The sequence below is a fragment of the Oncorhynchus keta genome, unplaced genomic scaffold, assembly GCF_023373465.1.
Source record: "Oncorhynchus keta strain PuntledgeMale-10-30-2019 unplaced genomic scaffold, Oket_V2 Un_scaffold_17310_pilon_pilon, whole genome shotgun sequence".
In the NCBI taxonomy this organism is placed as follows: Eukaryota; Metazoa; Chordata; class Actinopteri; order Salmoniformes; family Salmonidae; genus Oncorhynchus; species Oncorhynchus keta.
The window spans coordinates 5001-20758 of NW_026290821.1; the positions used below are offsets into that span (position 1 = coordinate 5001).

The window sequence follows — 15758 nt, forward strand, 5'->3', positions numbered from 1 at the left end:
TCCAGTAGGGATGTTGATAGTGTGTGTGGGTAGGGGACAGACTAGAGTAGGGGGTGTCCAGTAGGGATGTTGATAGTGTGTGTGTGGGTAGGGGACAGACTAGAGTAGGGGGTGTCCAGTAGGGATGTTGATAGTGTGTGTGTGGGTAGGGGACAGACTAGAGTAGGGGGCGTCCAGTAGGGATGTTGATAGTGTGTGTGTGGGTAGGGGACAGACTAGAGTAGGGGGCGTCCAGTAGGGATGTTGATAGTGTGTGTGTGGGTAGGGGACAGACTAGAGTAGGGGGGTGTCCAGTAGGGATGTTGATAGTGTGTGTGTGGGTAGGGGACAGACTAGAGTAGGGGGGTGTCCAGTAGGGATGTTGATGTTGATAGTGTGTGTGGGTAGGGGACAGACTAGAGTAGGGGGGTGTCCAGTAGGGATGTTGATAGTGTGTGTGGGTAGGGGACAGACTAGAGTAGGGGGTGTCCAGTAGGGATGTTGATAGTGTGTGTGTGGGTAGGGGACAGACTAGAGTAGGGGGCGTCCAGTAGGGATGTTGATAGTGTGTGTGTGGGTAGGGGACAGACTAGAGTAGGGGGGTGTCCAGTAGGGATGTTGATAGTGTGTGTGTGTGGGTAGGGGACAGACTAGAGTAGGGGGTGTCCAGTAGGGATGTTGATAGTGTGTGTGGGTAGGGGACAGACTAGAGTAGGGGGTGTCCAGTAGGGATGTTGATGTTGATAGTGTGTGTGGGTAGTGGACAGACTAGAGTAGGGGGTGTCCAGTAGGGATGTTGATGTTGATAGTGTGTGTGTGGGTAGGGGACAGACTAGAGTAGGGGGGTGTCCAGTAGGGATGTTGATAGTGTGTGTGGGTAGGGGACAGACTAGAGTAGGGGGTGTCCAGTAGGGATGTTGATGTTGATAGTGTGTGTGGGTAGTGGACAGACTAGAGTAGGGGGTGTCCAGTAGGGATGTTGATGTTGATAGTGTGTGTGTGGGTAGGGGACAGACTAGAGTAGGGGGGTGTCCAGTAGGGATGTTGATAGTGTGTGTACACTGCCAGCTCTCTTACAGGAACCCTTGGACTGTTTATTCCTCAGTCTGTTGCTCTGTCTAAGTGGACAGAGGTTAGACAGAGAGAATGTTCTAGGACATAGCTACTCCTCTAAGAGGACAGATGATAGACAGAGAGAATGTTCTAGAACATAGCTACTCCTCTAAGAGGACAGAGGATAGACAGAGAGAATGTTCTAGAACATAGCTACTCCTCTAAGTGGACAGAGGTTAGACAGAGAGAATGTTCTAGAACGTAGCTACTCCTCTAAGTAGACAGAGGTTAGACAGAGAGAATGTTCTAGAACGTAGCTACTCCTCTAAGTGGACAGGGGTTAGTCAGAGAGAATGTTCTAGAACGTAGCTACTCCTCTAAAAGGACAGAGGTTAGACAGAGAGAATGTTCTAGAACGTAGCTACTCCTCTAAGTGGACAGAGGTTAGACAGAGAGAATGTTCTAGAACGTAGCTACTCCTCTAAGTGGACAGAGGTTAGACAGAGAGAATGTTCTAGAACGTAGCTAGTCCTCTAAGTGGACAGAGGTTAGACAGAGAGAATGTTCTAGAACGTAGCTACTCCTCTAAGTGGACGGAGGTTAGACAGAGAGAATGTTCTTGAACATAGCTACTCCTCTAAGTGGACAGAGGTTAGACAGAGAGAATGTTCTAGAACATAGCTACTAATCTGTCTAAGTGGACAGAGGTTAAACAGAGAGAATGTTCTAGAACATAGCTACTCCTCTAAGTGGACAGATGTTAAACAGAGAGAATGTTCTAGAACATAGCTACTCCTCTAAGAGGACAGAGGTTAGACAGAGAGAATATTCTAGAACATAGCTACTCCTCTAAGTGGACAGAGGCTAAACTGAGAGAATGTTCTAAAATGTAGCTACTCCTCTAAGTGGACAGAGGTTAGACAGAGAGAATGTTCTAGAACATAAAACTCCAATCTGGCTGTACATGCTCTGCATGTTCAATCTGTGCTTCCTGTGGTGCTCCCTTCACCTGTATTTACTACTCCAGGTACATCATCCTTAACCACAGATCTAGGATCAGATTACTCTTCCCTACTCCTAACCTGAACCATTAGATATCAACCTAACCACAGATCTAGAATCAGATTACTCTTCTCTACTCCTAACCTGAACCATTAGATACCAACCTAACCACAGATCTAGAATCAGATTACTCTTCTCTACTCCTAACCTGAACCATTAGATATCAACCTAACCACAGATCTAGAATCAGATTACTCTTCCCTACTCCTAACCCGAACTATTAATGGGACAAAACTAGTTAATAGTACTGTAGTAGTTCCTCCCATATCTACCAGGAAACAGGATCTCAGATCAGTTTCTAGTTAATAGTACTGTAGTAGTTCCATATCTACCTGGAGACAGGATCTCAGATCAGTAACTAGTTAATAGTACTGTAGTTTTTCCTCCCATATCTACCAGGAAACAGGATCTCAGATCAGTTTCTCGTTAATAGTACTGTAGTAGTTCCTCCCATATCTACCTGGAAACAAGATCTCAGATCAGTTTCTAGTTTATAGTACTGTAGTAGTTCCATATCTACCTGGAGACAGGATCTCAGATCAGTAACTAGTTAATAGTACTGTAGTTGTTCCTCCCATATCTACCTGGAAACAAGATCTCAGATCAGTTTCTAGTTAATAGTACTGTAGTAGTTCCATATCTACCTGGAGACAGGATCTCAGATCAGTTTCTAGTTAATAGTACTGTAGTAGTTCCTTCCATATCTACCTGGAAACAAGATCTCAGATCAGTTTCTAGTTAATAGTACTGTAGTAGTTCCTCCCATATCTACCTGGAGACAGGATCTCAGATCAGTTTCTAGTTAATAGTACTGTAGTAGTTCCTCCCATATCTACCTGGAAACAAGATCTCAGATCAGTTTCTAGTTAATAGTACTGTAGTAGTTCCATATCTACCTGGAGACAGGATCTCAGATCAGTAACTAGTTAATAGTACTGTAGTTTTTCCTCCCATATCTACCTGGAAACAAGATCTCAGATCAGTTTCTAGTTAATAGTACTGTAGTAGTTCCATATCTACCTGGAGACAGGATCTCAGATCAGTAACTAGTTAATAGTACTGTAGTTTTTCCTCCCATATCTACCTGGAAACAAGATCTCAGATCAGTTTCTAGTTAATAGTACTGTAGTAGTTCCATATCTACCTGGAGACAGGATCTCAGATCAGTTTCTAGTTAATAGTACTGTAGTAGTTCCTCCCATATCTACCTGGAAACAAGATCTCAGATCAGTTTCTAGTTAATAGTACTGTAGTAGTTCCTCCCATATCTACCAGGAAACAGGATCTCAGATCAGTTTCTAGTTAATAGTACTGTAGTAGTTCGTCCCATATCTACCTGGTTGGCAGGTTGGACACACACACACACACACACACACTCCCCCCCCCGACAGGTCAGTTGAGGTAGAGTAGACCAGGGACCACCTGGTAGTTTTAAGGGTTCTCCACGGTGATTTTCTACGGAGCTCCGTTTGTGTCGTGGTCCAAAAATGCAGTCGCACAAAAAGTATGTTGAGAGCTACGCAAACGAACCCCCCCCGTCGGCAGTGAAAGAACCCTTTTAAGTGTTACATAAAGCCACACCCTCGACTGTGAGTCAGCTGTTTTCCTGCGTCTGCCTCCCTTCATGGAGGCCAAGATCAGACACAGCCCTTCACAGGGTTTTGATGTCAAATTCACTACTGATATTTACCATGTTCTCACAACAAAATCACTGTCATTGTAAATTCATGACTAGAGCATTGATTTCTTTCTCCCTCTCTCCTCTCCCCCCCACCCCACCCCACCCCACCCCAGAGAAACCAGTTGACTTAATCGGTTTGATTTGGTTTGATTTGATCACCAAAGAAAAAACAAAAACGTGTAGATGGCTCTCTTGTAACTGATACTTTCCTTGTTCCTGCAACAAAAATAATACTGTAAATTCATGAACAGAGCAATGCTTTCTTTCTTTCTCTCTCTCACACTCTCTCTCTGTCACTCTGTGTCTCTCTCTCTCTCTCTCTCTCTCTCTCTCTCTCTCTCTCTCTCTCTCTCTCACACACACTCTCTCACACTCTCTCTGTCTCTCTCTCTCTCTCTCACACTCTCTCTCTCTCTCTCTCTCTCTCTCTCTCTTTCTCTCTTTCTCTCTCTCACTCTCACTCTCTGTCTCTCTCTCTCTCTCTCTTTCTCTCTCTCTTTCTCTCTCTCTTTCTCTCTCTCTCTCTTTCTTTCTCTCACTCTCACTCAAAAGAAACAGCCACGGACCGATGACGAGCAGTGTAAGTTGATATCAAGAAACTCTGATATCAGAAAACACCCCCCTTTTCCCAGAAAGTACCCGTTTGACTCCGCCCATTTTACGTCACGAAAGGAAACCTTTTCAGGTATCATATCAGTTTTTATTTGATTGCCAAACAGACTCAAGGATGTATATCAACATTAGATTGAATAGGCATTGAGAGGCTTTGAAGCCAACGGTCGGCCATATTGGTACTCCCCAGTAGCAGTCCTCCATAGGAATGAATGGAATTATACAGCATTTCAATTAAATGTTTCAAGGACAAAATTACACATACTTTTTTGTTTTGTTTTGTGGACAGTAACATTAGTAATCTCCCCAAAATTATACTATAATTAACACATGTGTTTTTATATATTTTTTGTTTATGTTTAGCTCACATAATGTAAAGTATGCATTGTGGCGTCTGTAATAGAATAAACGGGGCGTTAACGAATATTGACATAAATAAATGGATTTCTATTACTTCCAGAATACGTTTTCCATCGGTGGGGAGTGACAAGATGGAGGCGCGGTGGCTTCAACACAACACCCCTAACATTATCTAGTGTATTTATATGACTCGTTGAATAGAACCACGCGGACGACTTTGTCGCTCTCTTTTTTTAAATGAGGTTTCCCCTAATCATTCGTCAGAAGTTGGATCAAAACATTTTTTTTCCGTAAGGGGTATTTCAGTCACTCGTCTATTTATTCAAGTTGTGGAAACTTATCTAGTTGCGGTCAGTTCGTGAACTTGGATCTTGCCGCTTTACACTCAGTTCGGGGTTTCGGGAGAGAACTAGGATGTCGGCGGTGAAAGCGCTGCAACAGTGGTGTAAGATCCAGGTTCAGGGTTACAGAGATGTCACGATCACCAATATGACCACCTCTTTCAGGGACGGGATGGCTTTCTGCGCCCTCATTCACCGAAACAGACCCGACCTCATGTAAGTAGAGGGCACTATCGATAGAACTACTTCGAGTGTTGCGAAATTCTATGAGGAAGTGAATAAACTCAACAGTTTAACAAGGAATGAGTCTTGATTTTTGTCTTATGGTGGGTGACACAGCGTAACCTGTATTCACTGCAACAAAGTAGCCCTTGTATGCAACACGAAATAAATATTATGTTAATGTTGCCTGGAGGTAGTTCGCTGTAAGTATCAGTAGCCTAACAACTTGGAAATGAAAACCCTACAACTCTTGCTAACTCAACGTGGCAGTAAACATTTGTGCTTCCTTTAGATTTGTAAACTAATCTCCAAATTAAAAACGGAATTTAACACGATTTCTGTATATCAATACAATATTAATACAATCTCTGTATATCGGTGAAATCTCATCAGTGATAAAGCCTAGTCTTTTGTCAAATGTTTCTTTTTTAAAGACACAGTAGATTATAGGTTTACAGTAAACAGTAGGGGACAGGGTAACCGTCTAAACAGAACATTAACTATTTGAGATAATCAGAAGCCTGGGCAGTCTACTGTCTGAATGATAAGGCATCATTTCCACATGTTTCACTCCGGTGAACTCCGTCTAAAGACCCAAATATATATATTTTGATAGAATCAGTGGAAAACTGGCGCGTGTCAGACTGACTCTGAGATGCATGTTGACATTTTAATAATAGCAAAGTGAATCACTGGTCATAAGATGGAGTGACATCATTGACGCTGTCATTATGACGGTGAGGTTCTCAAGTGAAGACGTTGTTGAATGATTCTGCAAAGGAGTCTGAGTGAATGGAATGTTTGACATATTGTGACACCACTCTACTGATTCTGCAAAGGAGTCTGAGGGAATGGAATGTTTGACATATTGTGACACCACTCTACTGATTCTGCAAAGGAGTCTGAGGGAATGGAATGTTTGACATATTGTGACACCACTCTACTGATTCTGCAAAGGAGTCTGAGGGAATGGAATGTTTGACATATTGTGACACCACTACACTGATTCTGCAAAGGAGTCTGAGTGAATGGAATGTTTGTATTGTGACATCACTCTACTGATTCTGCAAAGGAGTCTGAGGGAATGGAATGTTTGACATATTGTGACACCACTCCAGTGATTCTGCAAAGGAGTCTGAGTGAATGGAATGTTTGTATTGTGACATCACTCTACTGATTCTGCAAAGGAGTCTGAGCGAATGGAATGTTTGACATATTGTGACACCACTCCACTGATTCTGCTCCAGCCATTAGAGTCCGTTCTCCCCAATCAAGGTGCCACCAGCCTCCTGTGGACTAGATTGGGATCCAGGGAATAATAGCAGGTAGCTTGCGTCAGTGGGGTGTGAGATCCAGGGAATAATAGCAGGTAGCTTGCGTCAGTGGGGTGTGAGATCCAGGGAATAATAGCAGGTAGCTTGCGTCAGTGGGGTGTGAGATCCAGGGAATAATAACAGGTAGCTTGCGTCAGTGGGGTGTGAGATCCAGGGAATAATAGCAGGTAGCTTGCGTCCGTGGGGTGTGAGATCCAGGGAATAATAGCAGGTAGCTTGCGTCTGTGGGGTGTGAGATCCAGGGAATAATAGCAGGTAGCTTGCGTCAGTGGGGTGTGAGATCCAGGGAATAATAGCAGGTAGCTTGCGTCCGTGGGGTGTGAGATCCAGGGAATAATAGCAGGTAGCTTGCGTCAGTGGGGTGTGAGATCCAGGGAATAATGCCAGGTGTCAGTGGTGTGATTGATGTGACATGTCATCAACCTAATCTGTGCTTCTTCTCCTCAGTGACTTTGATTCCCTGATGAAGGAGAATGTCTATGACAACAACCACCTGGTAAGTTACTGATGAACACACACAGACTTGTGATAGCGGGATGAAAAGGCTGTGGCTCAGGTGGTTAATGTCCTTGAGGATATTTTTGGCCTTCCTGTGACATCGGGTGCTGTAGGTGTCCTGAAGGGCAGGTAGTGTGCCCCCCCCTGTGATGCGTTGGGCAGACCGTGCCACCCTCTGGAGAGCCCTGAGGTTGCGGGTGGTGCAGTTGCCGTACCAGGTGATGATTCAGCCTGACAGGAGGCTCTCAATTGTGCATCTGTAAAAGTTTGAGGGTTTCAGGTGCCAAGCCAAATTTCTTCAGCCATAGACCACTATAGATTAAACAGCCAGCTGAGTCTCACCATAGACTACTATAGACAATACAGCCAGCTAAGTATATCCCTACTCCTCACCATAGACTGCTATAGATTATACAGCCAGCTGAGTCTCACTTTTTTATTTTATTTAACATTTTACCTTTATTTAACTAGGCAAGTCAGTTAAGAACAAATTCTTATTTTCAATGACGGCCTAGGAACAGTGGGTTAACTGCCTGTTCAGGGGTAGAACGACAGATTTTGTACCTTGTCAGCTCGGGGATTTGAACTTGCAACCTTTCGGTTACTAGTCCAATGCTCTAACCACTAGGCTACCCTGCCGCCCCACTACACTACACCACACCATAGACTGCTATAGATTATACAGCCAGCTGAGTCTCACCATAGACAATACAGCCAGCTAAGTCTCCCTACTCCTCACCATAGACCGCTATAGATTATACAGCCACCTGAGTCTCACCACAGACTGCTATAGATAATACAACCAGCTGAGTCTCACCATAGACAATACAGCCAGCTAAATCTCCCTACTCCTCACCATAGACCGCTATAGATTATACAACCAGCTGAGTCTCACCAAAGACTACTATAGATAATACAACCAGCTGAGTCTCACCATAGACAATACAGCCAGCTAAATCTCCCTACTCCTCACCATAGACTACTATAGATTATACAGCCAACTGACTGTCATTCCAGACCATAAACTCCAGCAAACTGACCACCATTTTAGCACCAATTCATTACGTAGAGTGATATATCTAGGCTTAATTAATACTCTAGCACTATACTTCGGACATAGAACTACAGTAACATTCTAGAATCTGGATTATTCTGACATAGAACTACAGTAACACATTCTAACCTCTGGATTATTCTGATATAGAACTACAGTAACATTCTAGCCTCTGAATTATTCTGATATAGAACTACAGTCACATTCTAGCCTCTGGATTATTCTGATAGAACTACAGTAACATTCTAGCCTCTGGATTATTCTGATATAGAACTACAGTAACATTCTAGCCTCTGGATTATTCTGATATAGAACTACAGTAACATTCTAGCCTCTGGATTATTCTGATATAGAACTACAGTAACATTCTAGCCTCTGGATTATTCTGATATGGAACTACAGTAACATTCTAGCCTCTGGATTATTCTGATATAGAACTACAGTAACATTCTAGCCTCTGGATTATTCTGATATAGAACTACAGTAACATTCTAGCCTCTGGATTATTCTGATATAGAACTACAGTAACATTCTAGCCTCTGGATTATTCTGATATAGAACTACAGTAACATTCTAGCCTCTGGATTATTCTGATATAGAACTACAGTAACATTCTAGCCTCTGGATTATTCTGATATAGAACTACAGTAACATTCTAGCCTCTGGATTATTCTGATATAGAACTACAGTAACATTCTAGCCTCTGGATTATTCTGATATAGAACTACAGTAACATTCTAGCCTCTGGATTATTCTGATATAGAACTACAGTAACATTCTAGCCTCTGGATTATTCTGATATAGAACTACAGTAACATTCTAGCCTTATGGAAAATATTCTTATTTCGAACAACCAATGAGCAACTCTGCCGTAATCTGCATATTGAATGTTGAGATTGCCAGAGACCAGTCTCTATGGCAATGACAAGGAGTGGCATGTTAGCTGAAGAGACTGGTGCTCAGACTACACTAGCCACAGCTCTGTGTCATGCAGGCCAGTTATTAATGATTGATGTAGTTGCCATAGCTACGTATCATCTGAAAGCAAAACAGGGCCATATCAACAGAGATTCCACAAACTTTCACTTTTGTATTGGAATGATGCTGTTCCTCCCTTTCCTCAGAGCAGGAAGAGGTTAGCCTGGAGGTTACCTCAGGACAGGGAGAGGGAAGGGAGAGATTAGCCTGGAGGTTACCTCAGGACAGGGAGAGGGAAGGGAGAGGTTAGCCTGGAGGTTACCTCAGGACAGGGAGAGGGAAGGGAGAGATTAGCCTGGAGGTTACCTCAGGACAGGGAGAGGGAAGGGAGAGGTTAGCCTGGAGGTTACCTCAGGACAGGGAGAGGGAAGGGAGAGATTAGCCTGGAGGTTACCTCAGGACAGGGAGAGGGAAGGGAGAGGTTAGCCTGGAGGTTACCTCAGGAGAGGGAAGGGAGAGATTAGCCTGGAGGTTTCCTCAGAGCAGGGAGAGAGAAGGGAGAGGTTAGCCTGGAGGATTCCTCAGGAGAGGGAAGGGAGAGATTAGCCTGGAGGTTACCTCAGGACAGGGAGAGGGAAGGGAGAGGTTAGCCTGGAGGATTCCTCAGGAGAGGGAAGGGAGAGGTTAGCCTGGAGGTTACCTCAGGACAGGGAGAGGGAAGGGAGAGGTTAGCCTGGAGGATTCCTCAGGACAGGGAGAGGGAAGGGAGAGGTTAGCCTGGAGGTTACCTCAGGGAAGGGGAGAAGGGAGAGGTAGCCTAGCCTGGAGGTTAGCCCTCAGGACAGGGAGAGGGAAGAGGAGAGGTTAGCCTGGAGAGGGTGACCTCAGGACAGGAGGGAGAGGTTTCCTCAGGAAGGGAGGGGTTAGACTGGAGGTTACCTCGGGACAGGGAGAGGGAAGGGAGAGGTTAGCCTGGAGGATTCCTCAGGACAGGGAGAGGGAAGGGAGAGGTTAGCCTGGAGGTTTCCTCAGGACAGGGAGAGGTTAGCCTGGAGGATTCCTCAGGACAGGGAGAGGGAAGGGAGAGGTTAGCCTGGAGGATTCCTCAGGACAGGGAGAGGGAAGGGAGAGGTTAGCCTGGAGGTTTCCTCAGGACAGGGAGAGGTTAGCCTGGAGGATTCCTCAGGACAGGGAGAGGGAAGGGAGAGGTTAGCCTGGAGGTTTCCTCAGGACAGGGAGAGGTTAGCCTGGAGGTTTCCTCAGGACAGGGAGAGGTTAGCCTGGAGGTTTCCTCAGGACAGGTAGAGGGAAGGGAGAGGTTAGCCTGGAGTATTCCTCAGGACAGGGAGAGAGAAGGGAGGTTAACCTGGAGGTTTCCTCAGGACAGGGAGAGGGAAGGGAGAGGTTAGCCTCGGGACAGTGTGTGTGTCATGGCTGTTCTGCCTTCAGAAGTGAAAGTTGGATCATAGTACTGTAAACAGATTTTTTTATAGCTGTGGTGAACTGATAACACTCAGCTGGCTTCAGACACAGACATGTTGTTTATCAAATCATGTTGTCACGGAGTACAGCTCAAATGGCACCCTATCCCCTAAATAGTGCACTAGTTTTCACCAGGGTCTGTAGGACTTGGGTCAAATGTAGTGGACTTCATAGGGAACAGGGTCCTACTTGGAACGCTGTTATGGAGGAGCTCTTCTGTCCTTCCTTCCTGCTTCCATGGAGACGGTGGTCCTGGAAATGGTGTGGATGAGGGAGCATGTCCTGCTACACACACACACACACACACACACACACACACACACACACACACACACACACACACACACACACACACACACACACACACACACACACACACACACACACACATATATGCATATAGAAATCTTGCTTGTTTGTAGGTGACAAAATACTTATTTTCCATGATAATTTGCAAATAAATTCAATAAAAATCCTACTATGTGATTTTCTGGGAAAAAAATGATAATTTTGTCTGTCATAGTTGAAGTGTACCGATGATGAAAATTACAGGCCTCTCTCATCTGTTTAAGTGGGAGAACTTGCACAATTGGTGGCTGACTAAGTACTTTTTTGCCCCACTGTATACACACACACACACACACACACACACACACACACACTTTGACTGTTGAAACTCCGGGCTTTCCATTCTTTCGCCCAGTCATGAAGAAAGCCAGGAACATTTCTGACAGGAAAGTGAGGAATCTAACAGGAGAAATTCCCAAGAACTCCAGACTGTTGATGGTCCTGCAATGGTTTCTCTTTCTGTCCTGAATCATTGCTGGGATCTGTCCTGTTCTGTCTTGTCTGTTTTCTTTTCATACTTTTTGCTGGTCTAAATATGCAGCTTTAGAACCAGCCAGGCCAACCAGCCAGGCCAACCAGCCAGGCCAACCAGCCAGGCCAACCAGCCAGGCCAACCAGCCAGGCCAACCAGCCAGGCCAACCAGCCAGGCCAACCAGCCAGGCCAACCAGCCAGGCCAACCAGCCAGGCCAACCAGCCAGGCCAACCAGCCAGGCCAACCAGCCAGGCCAGCTACTTCAGTTTCTCAGGCTGTATTCACACAGACAGTCCATTAAAACACTGAGATGTACATAGCAGCTACTGTAAACAAGGAGTTAACTCACATTCTGCTGATTCAGAAATGAGTGGACAGGGATTTCTCAAACACAGGAATGGTAACAAAGACATCTCTCTTTCTCACACAAAGTCACTTTACCAGCTATTCCAGTCATGTGTGGTGTGGGAGTATTGGAATGACAACAACACTTTGTCTCCGAGTCTCTGCCTCTATAGACCAATGGGAGTATTGGAATGAGAACAACACTTTGTCTCTGCCTCTATGGACCAATGGGAGTGTTAGAATGAGAACAACGCCTTGTCTCAGAGTCTCTGCCTCTATAGACCAATGGGAGTGTTAGAATAAGAACAACGCTTTGTCTCTGCCTCTACAGACCAATGGGAGTGTTGGAATGAGAACAACACCTTGTCTCTGCCTCTACAGACCAATGGGAGTGTTGGAATGAGAACAACACCTTGTCTCTGCCTCTACAGACCAAGGGGAGTGTTAGAATGAGACCAACACCTTGTCTCTGAGTCTCTGTCTCTAAAGAACAGTGCCTGAGTCAGCAGATCTCCATATCTACAGTGTGTTGTAGCATAATTCTGTCAATCTTGATAACAATATCGAACTCGCATGCTTGGTAAACAACAGGTGTAGACTAACAGCTGATTGGTCCTTCCCAACAAGGCAGAGAGAAAGAACATAGACAAGTAGTACAACAGTAATCACACGTCAACAAACACACAATGAGTAACGATAACTTGGCTCTATACACACTGAGTAACGATAACTTGGCTCTATACACACTGAGTAACGATAACTTGGCTCTATACACACTGAGTAACGATAACTTGGCTCTATGGCTCTATACACACTGAGTAACGATAACTTGGCTCTATACACACTGAGTAACGATAACTTGGCTCTATACACACTGAGTAACGATAACTTGGCTCTATACACACTGAGTAACGATAACTTGGCTCTATACACAATGAGTAACGATAACTTGGCTCTATACACAATGAGTAACGATAACTTGGCTCTATACACAATGAGTAACGATAACTTGGCTCTATACACAATGAGTAACGATAACTTGGCTCTATACACACTGAGTAACGATAACTTGGCTCTATACACAATGAGTAACGATAACTTGGCTCTATACACAATGAGTAACGATAACTTGGCTCTATACACACTGAGTAACGATAACTTGGCTCTATACACACTGAGTAACGATAACTTGGCTCTATACACACTGAGTAACGATAACTTGGCTCTATACACACTGAGTAACGATAACTTGGCTCTATACACACTGAGTAACGATAACTTGGCTCTATACACACTGAGTAACGATAACTTGGCTCTATACACACTGAGTAACGATAACTTGGCTCTATACACACTGAGTAACGATAACTTGGCTCTATACACACTGAGTAACGATAACTTGGCTCTATACACAATGAGTAACGATAACTTGGCTCTATACACACTGAGTAACGATAACTTGGCTCTATACACAATGAGTAACGATAACTTGGCTCTATACACAATGAGTAACGATAACTTGGCTCTATACACACTGAGTAACGATAACTTGGCTCTATACACAATGAGTAACGATAACTTGGCTCTATACACACACTGAGTAACGATAACTTGGCTATATACACGGGGTACCAGTACTGAGTCCATGTGCAGGGGTATGAGGTAATAACTTGGTTATATACACAGGGTACCACCTCCCTACACACAGAGTCCATGTGCAGGGGTATGAGGTAATAACTTGGCTATATACACGGGGTACCAGTACTGAGGAGGTAAGGGAGGTCCTATGTAGAAAGTCTGGGTAGCTGCTGGTTAACTATTTAACTAACTATTTGTCAGTCTTACGGCTTGGGGGAAGAAGCTGGTCAGGGTCCTGTTGGTTCCATTCTTGGTGCATCGGTACCACTTGCCGTGCAGTAGCAGAGAACAGTCTATGACTTGGGTGGCTTTAGTCTGACAATTTTAAGGGCCTTCCTCTGACACCGTCTGGTATAGGAGGTCCTGGATGGCAGGAAGCTTTGCCCCAGTGATGTACTGGGCCGTACGCATTACCCTCTGTAGCGCCTTGCGGTCGGAGGCCGAGCAGTTTCTTTTCAAATCTTTTCAGCCTGCTGAGGGGGAAGACGCTTTGTCATGCCTTATTGTTCTGTGTTCCCAGGTGTACAGCCTTTTAGCTCTTTGTTCCCAGGTGTACAGCCTTTTAGCTCTTTGTTCCCAGGTGTACAGCCTTTTAGCTCTTTGTTCCCAGGTGTACAGCCTTTTAGCTCTTTGTTCCCAGGTGTACAGCCTTTTAGCTCTTTGTTCCCAGGTGTACAGCCTTTTAGCTCTTTGTTCCCAGGTGTACAGCCTTTTAGCTCTTTGTTCCCAGGTGTTCAGCCTTTTAGCTCTTTGTTCCCAGGTGTACAGCCTTTTAGCTCTTTGTTCCCAGGTGTACAGCCTTTTAGCTCTTTGTTCCCAGGTGTACAGCCTTTTAGCTCTTTGTTCCCAGGTGTACAGCCTTTTAGCTCTTTGTTCCCAGGTGTACAGCCTTTTAGCTCTTTGTTCCCAGGTGTTCAGCCTTTTATATACAGTGCCTTGCGAAAGTATTCAGCCCCCTTGAACTTTGCAATCTTTTGCCACATTTCAGGCTTCAAACATAAAGATATAAAACTGTATTTTTTTGTGAATAATCAACAACAAGTGGGACACAATCATGAAGTGGAACGACATTTATTGGATATTTCACACTTTTTTAACAAATCAAAAACTGAAGAATTGGGCGTGCAGAATTATTCAGCCCCTTTACTTTCAGTGCAGCAAACTCTCTCCAGAAGTTCAGTGAGGATCTCTGAATGATCCAATGTTGACCTAAATGACTAATGATGATGAATACAATCCACCTGTGTGTAATCAAGTCTCCGTATAAATGCACCTGCACTGTGATAGTCTCAGAGGTCCGTTAAAAGCGCAGAGAGCATCATGAAGAACAAGGAACACACCAGGCAGGTCCGAGATACTGTTGTGAAGAAGTTTAAAGCCGGATTTGGATACAAAAAGATTTCCCAAGCTTTAAACATCCCAAGGAGCACTGTGCAAGCGATAATATTGAAATGGAAGGAGTATCAGACCACTGCAAATCTACCAAGACCTTGCCGTCCCTCTAAACTTTCAGCTCATACAAGGAGAAGACTGATCAGAGATGCAGCCAAGAGGCCCATGATCATTCTGGATGAACTGCAGAGATCTACAGCTGAGGTGGGAGACTCTGTCCATAGGACAACAATCAGTCATATATTGCACAAATCTGGCCTTTATGGAAGAGTGGCAAGAAGAAAGCCATTTCTTAAAGATATCCATAAAAAGTTTCAGTCTCTCGATGTGCAAAACTGATAGACATACCCCAAGCGACTTACAGCTGTAATCACAGCAAAAGGTGGCGCTACAAAGTATTAACTGAAGGGGGCTGATTAATTTTGCACGCCCAATTTTTCATTTTTTTATTTGTTAAAAAAGTTTGAAATATCCAATAAATGTCGTTCCACTTCATGATTGTGTCCCACTTGTTGTTGATTCTTCACAAAAAAATACAGTTTTATATCTTTGTTTGAAGCCTGAAATGTGGCAAAAGGTCGCAAAGTTCAAGGGGGCCGAATACTTTCGCAAGGCACTGTATCTGTATGTTCCAGCCTTCTATCTCTCTGTGTGTTCCAGCCTTCTATCTCTCTGTGTGTTCCAGCCTTCTATCTCTCTGTGTGTTCCAGCCTTCTATCTCTCTGTGTGTTCCAGCCTTCTATCTCTCTGTGTGTTCCAGCCTTCTATCTCTCTGTGTGTTCCAGCCTTCTATCTCTCTGTGTGTTCCAGCCTTCTATCTCTCTGTGTGTTCCAGCCTTCTATCTCTCTGTGTGCTCCAGCCTTCTATCTCTCTGTGTGCTCCAGCCTTCTATCTCTCTGTGTGCTCCAGCCTTCTATCTCTCTGTGTGCTCCAGCCTTCTATCTCTCTGTGTGTTCCAGCCTTC

At 44.5% G+C, this 15758-nt stretch overlaps 1 protein-coding gene and 1 long non-coding RNA gene across 2 annotated transcripts in view; both read left to right on the plus strand.

The window, feature by feature from the left end:
* Nucleotides 1-4859: 4859 nt before the first annotated feature.
* Nucleotides 4860-15758, plus strand: part of LOC127927689 (MICAL-like protein 2) — a 54506-nt gene continuing 43607 nt past the window's right edge. The window contains exons 1-2 of the mRNA XM_052514384.1: nucleotides 4860-5304; nucleotides 7092-7140. Coding sequence (XP_052370344.1) covers nucleotides 5162-5304; nucleotides 7092-7140 — 192 coding nt within the window. The 5' untranslated portion in view covers nucleotides 4860-5161. The remainder of the gene's footprint in view (nucleotides 5305-7091; nucleotides 7141-15758) is intronic.
* LOC127927692 (uncharacterized) lies at nucleotides 10096-10417 on the plus strand. Its single transcript, XR_008128517.1, has 3 exons — nucleotides 10096-10157; nucleotides 10246-10278; nucleotides 10323-10417. It is a non-coding gene; the product is annotated as an uncharacterized LOC127927692 (long non-coding RNA).